Source organism: Telmatherina bonti (assembly GCF_933228915.1).
Source record: "Telmatherina bonti genome assembly, chromosome: 1".
NCBI lineage: Eukaryota > Metazoa > Chordata > Actinopteri > Atheriniformes > Telmatherinidae > Telmatherina > Telmatherina bonti.
In genome coordinates this window covers 32,659,176-32,665,175 of record NC_136619.1, presented here as the reverse complement: position 1 = coordinate 32,665,175, position 6,000 = coordinate 32,659,176, and the positions used below count along the sequence as shown (strand labels likewise).

The following is a 6,000-nucleotide window of genomic DNA, read 5'->3' as shown; positions in this document are numbered from 1 at the left end:
AAGAAAATGAAAAGCTGCATAAATAAGATATGAATAAAAATCCAATTATTTTTTTATTCATTTAAATATATTTAATCAAAAGTATAAGAACGTCTCCCCCAATGATAGCTGGGATTGTTTCCAGCTTCCCACAACCCCACATTCAACTAAGCAGTTAAGAAAATGAATGAATGAATGAATGAATGAATGAATGAATGTGCCACAGTGATGATTACAAAGTACGCCAGTTCAAGTCAACACCCAGCTGTAAGGCGGGGATGAAAGATGCCACTAAGCTGCAACTTTTGTCTCTGTTTATACTTGACGTTGTTCATGAAAGCTTTGATATTGATACTAAGTTATGATTTATTATATCGCAACAGTTGCACTGACATATCCATTTGGGGGCATGTAGAAGCTTCATTACTTTTTTGTCCTCAGGAGCAAAATGTTTTGCACCTCTGGCCCAGACCGAAACTCCCCACAGCAAGCAGCCATGCATGAAATGAGAAAATCTATAATGCATTTAATTCTGTTCTCTGCAGATCAAGGCCGTGCCTCCCAGTGGCACTGGTGGGACGGCAAACGCTGGATCAACCATCCTCCAACCTTTCTGCAATGTTGAGAAATACAGGAGATATTTCTGAAACCGTGCAGTCCACCTTCTCTGTCTCCGAGCATCCTTTACAAATATAATTCTCCCCACAAACACCTCAGCGTATGACTGTCCTCATGCACTTCTGGCTCTGTTCTCTCTGCTTTGATCTCAGCGTTCTTGGCTTGCTGCACTTCACTTCTGCTGCTTCGGGTGATGAATTCACTGTTGTCTGATGATCTCAAGTGGATCTCTTCCATCATCCCATGGATAATCAGCGTGGACAGGCTAATGAATAAACTTGCTGGGGATCTGGATGAAATGGTCTCTCTGCCCAACGCTGCGCGGATGACAGACGTTTTGGGGTTCAGACTTTCTAAATATAGTTATATTAGTAAGATTACCTTTCCAGTCAAAGACAAGTGTCCAACACTTCAGCCTCGAGGGATGCACTCACAGACTAAGTCACATTTGCTCCCAGCAGTCTGCCCTTTAAAATTACCCAAAGACAAAGAAGATGAATGAGGCAGATTTCTGGCAGGACTTCACTGAATCTCAATTTGCTGTATGACTCTGCGTTACATAACGACAAACATAGATTTTGCTGCTGATTTATTATGGCTTTTAAACCCCTGTTACAACCTGTTTATACAGCATAAATTATTACTTTCTAATTGTAACATGTTAAAATATAACACATTGATGTAACTTGATGATTGATCGAGTCAGAGCATACGTTTTTAAAATGTCTTCATTTGTGAGATGTATCACTTTGCATCCGTCAGGCCAGTCTATGACCAAAGAAGACACTTCAAGTCTGACACATTTCAAAAAGCAGTAGTCACCAGACGCTGAATGGACAGACACAACTTGCTATGATCATTTTGTCTCTCCATTGTTGTCAAGTCTGTTTATGCAAATGTGTCGTCTTCTCTCTGGGTGATTGTCTTGCCGTTTTCTTTCCTGTGTGTCATGATGGCTGGCAGGCAGGTCCTGCCAGATGATGTCACTGTGGTTTAAATAACTAGGCCACTGCAATGATGGTTGGTGGTTTTTTAACCCCAGTCCTTCTTAAAATCTATTCTGAAAGCAATGAAAGAGACTCTGTTCAAATTAAACTGTAAAAGAAGTACAGTAGGACATACTGTACACTTTCACTGTAATATATGCCTCTATGTCAAATCTGTGAAATGGATGGGGGGCAAATAAGGTGAGATAGTTGTTGTGAAGTTCAATTTAAGTCTGGTTTACTTATCTTTTATTCTTTATAAAATGTGAGATGTAGACATAATTTTTAACTACAGTGTCTGAAAAAATAGAAAAACGTGGAGTAGGATCCTTTCTGTGCCTCGTTTTTTTAATACTTTTCTCAAATACTCTAATATCTTCATGTTGGAACATCGTATAGCTTGATATTAAAAATGATTAACTAAATATAAAACATACCTACTCAAAGTTTATTCCCATTAATCTTCAGTTTGTGTGCACATATAACTTAGCACGTTTTGCAATCTGTTTTCAAAGATTATTTGAAGAATTATGCCTGCGTAAAAGATGTGGATGTTGTCCCACCTGCAGGCAGTGTTGTGCAAGTTCATGTCACCATGATAGTTCAATGATCAGTTCTCACAGGTTAAAATAAATAGTTCACATTCATCGCTCATAATTTCAGTTCTGAACTACTTCACAGTTTAGCTCATTTTAGTTTTTTTCCTCCTTTCTTTTAGGTTAGAGGGGAGAATTAAAGGCAGAACTAAATATAGTTCTCTGTGTTGCAGTAAAATCAGTTATAATTGTTCTTAAACAAATGTTCATGTGGAACAGATGTGTGGATAAAGGACAAAGAAGGTGTTTTTTTTATTTCTTTTTTTGTCTTTCAAATAAACCTCTTTTAATCTCAAACTGTTGTGGGAATACTTACGTATTGTTGTATACACTTTCATAAGCCATTTCTTGTGTGAGGAAGTTAATCTCACATAAAACACACACACACACACACACACACACACATACACACTCCAGTTCTGTAATATGTTCGTATTTGTGGGATTTGAATGTTATTTTATGTCAATGAACTCAAATCCACAAACTGGAACCACGTAAACATAGAAAATAACTCCTAGAACAGTTTGACAGCCCGGCAGAAAAAATAGGGTCAATGTGAAAATACATTACAAAGTTATTCTGAATCAGAAATACGATAACATAAGCACTTGTCTTTGTTATTCGCGATAGCCCCCCAAAAGTAACAAGTAAGAACCATAAATTTGTATGATTTCCATTCTATATTGTTAAAATCTATAGTTATCCAGTCGTGCCTTGACAACGCCATGAACGCGCATGTCAGGATCGCTGCAGAGATCCTGCTGCCTCGGCTCTCACGATTAATCGTGAGGATGGTGTTGACAGCGAGAGGCGACGGACAGGCAGTTTTATGTGTTAAATAGATGTCTGGACCTGATGAAATTACCTTCAAACGGGTTAAAAACAATCACTCCGCAGCCCTGCCATTCGTGGAGGAAGACGACGCTGCCGGACCAAGGACGACATTAATGTTACTGATGGAATTCCCAGTCGCTGCTAGATGGAGAAACCGAAAGGGTGGACTCGTTATAAATAATTAAAAAAGACACACATCTGCTGCTAAAATAGGAGGAAAATGCATCTGCACCAGGTGCTGACGGGAGCTGTTAACCCTGGAGATTGCTGCTACTCGGTTGGAAGTGTGAACGACATCCCTTTCACGGTGAAGTTTAATTTTGATATTTGCACAATAAGATGACACCCGTTGGAGCTAACGAGTGACTAGCTAGGTGGATGGTTAGCCGACTAGCATTACATCCACTGTGAATTGAATGGCGAGAGCTAATGCACAAGCTAACCGGGCTGCACGTTAGCTAAACTGCAGCACCGACAGGTTTACACAAACCGAGTAGAGACTACGAGGGGCATCCTTATCTTAAGCCCCCCCCCCCCCCCCCCCCCCCTTGTTTCGTTTACTTTGACCGTCAGTCAGTCGTTGACGAGATACCATCTTGTTATGGTCTGCAACTGTTATTTATGCAATCCTGTTTTCTTTAGTCCAGTTTTTATCGATCCAAGCCGTCGCACGATGACCTTTAGCAGCATCTCGCAACATTAGAATTACTGCAAGGGAATCCCTTTGCGCTGCTTTATTGGGGAAATATTTACCGTGAGACACGCTCTGGGAAAATTTAGCGGCTCATACTACAGTTTATTGTGTGTGAGATTTGATGGAATTACACATTAATTCAGAAAAAATAAAAAGCAGAAATTTTGTCTGGTAGCTGGACTAGCTAAGCTTGCTACCATTTGGCGTTAAATCCTCCTCACGGGTCATGAGCTCGCTGTCATCCTGGCATCAGCTGCGCCAGCCGTGACGCAGAGAGCCTTATATGGATACATGCGCTAAAAGCCAGGCTGTCGCTGAAAAGGAAATATCCAGCTATCTTTCACATCAAATATTTTTGTCCCAGGGTTAAATGTCCCAATATTATTACACATGCTTATGTCTGTCATCACCCATTTACAGTTGAAGTGTTCATAACTGTTGCATGTGTGATGTATTCACATCCCCGGATGTTGAAAATCTATTTGTATGTCTGAGTTCTGGCCGCCTCTCAAATTTCCTTTTTTTTTTTTCTGTGCCACAAGTTTATGGGGAAGAAAGCAAAGTCAATACTTCATTTAGTGCAGCAAGGCATGGCAAAAGAAATGGAAAAAACAAAACAAAACCAAACTCTAGTATACAAAAATATAATCTGTTACCTGAAAGTATTCAGTTTGAGTGAAGTTAAAGGTAGTAAAAAGCAAAGTAATGGTATTCTTTGTCAACTTTGCCACCGACAACAGAGAATAAGTCATTGTCATATCTATATGATACGTATATGCAACATTAGAGCCCTGAAAGCCCCAAATTGGGGGCTTTTTTAATCATCAGTAACATATTATATATATATATATATATATATATATATATATATATATATATATATATATATATATATATATATATATATATATACTGTAATTTTCATATTTTGCCAACTTTCAGAAATGTTCCCTTTTAATATGACATTAAAAGTACTCGAATACACCTTGTGGCTGCAGAGATATAGTCATTTTTTTCTAAAAGAATGCAATTCTGAGCAAAATAGACTTGGGGTCCAAGGGGTTAGATGAAATGCTGTAAGAAAAGACTTTAGAAGGTAAACTAAAGTGATGCGAGACACAACAATACCGTATTCATAAAACCTTAAATAACATGCAGTTTCTTTTTTTTTAAATAATTTTTTAAAGACCATCTAAATGTGCTTGTTAAATTTCACTGATTCTGGTTCAGAAATTCTTGAGCAGCTATGCAGCACAGTGACATTCTGTCATGCTGTTAAGACTGAAAGCCTCTCTAATGATTGCCAGCCCTGGATTTGGTCCATTTTTGCTACCTATTAGTGAGATGGTGGATTTTTGCTTTAATTTGATTTTGCTGCTTCATCTATTTTTTTCTATTGTTATTATTTTTGGAGACACGGACACAAGTCTCTCCCTTCTTTTTAGATTCCCCAGTCTGCCAAAATATAGTACTGTAATTGTCCCATTAATCACTGCTAAAAATACAGGGAGGGTTTGTCCTTTTTTACCCCAACACTGGCTCAAGATCATGGTAGTTTATATGTGAGCAGACGGAAGTTATACCCGCAGTCATATCTACTAAACCAAAAAGGACAGAGATGGTTGTGGAGCTAGGCCTTGGACGTCGCCACGGGGCCCCAGTTTCTGTGCCTGGTGTTTTCATTCTGTCTGAGAGGGTATTTGAAGAGCATGAGACATTATGTCCAATGCATTTATACTCACACTGACCCTTAGGGCTCCTAGGTCAGACCCTGACAAAACGCACATACACACACGTATATAAGCATGAGTGAACAAGCTCCAGCATAGCATCCACTGTGCTTCATGCTTGGATGTGACCTCTAGCAAATTTAGAGATTTTTTTAAAGGTGGATTGGACATTGAACTGCAGGTGTCCTCTTTTTGTCAGTGAAAGGGGAGGAAGGAAACATATTGTGGTGTCCAATTGGAGTACATTAGGATGATCAGATCTTTAAGCCTTATAGGAAACTAACACAGTGGTGATTAATTGGAGCTAGAATTTTTTCTGATGGCTTGAAACTGTTGCCAGTGAAGGGACTTATAGAAAAGCTGTTGCTTAACACATGTTTACATTGTGAGAATAAAAGTTAAAAAGAGCATTTCCATTTTTTCCACATCACTTGTTGACCTGTTGTTCATGCTGTTAATTGTCTACAAGCAGCCTTTTGGCTTTGATATGCAGAACTGCAGATGTTAGATTAGCTAAAAAATAGAGTTAAAAGCAGAAGAAGGAAGGGAATGAGGGAGGCAGA

The 6,000-nt window shown here is 38.9% G+C and overlaps 1 protein-coding gene across 2 annotated transcripts in view; it reads left to right on the top strand.

The window, feature by feature from the left end:
• Window positions 1–3,140: 3,140 nt before the first annotated feature.
• The window catches only part of dmxl2 (Dmx-like 2), a 41,994-nt gene continuing 39,134 nt past the window's right edge, over window positions 3,141–6,000 (top strand). For both annotated transcript variants that reach the window (XM_079240767.1, XM_079240766.1), the window contains exon 1: window positions 3,141–3,320. In XM_079240767.1, coding sequence (XP_079096893.1) covers window positions 3,234–3,320 — 87 coding nt within the window. In that variant the 5' untranslated portion in view covers window positions 3,141–3,233. The remainder of the gene's footprint in view (window positions 3,321–6,000) is intronic.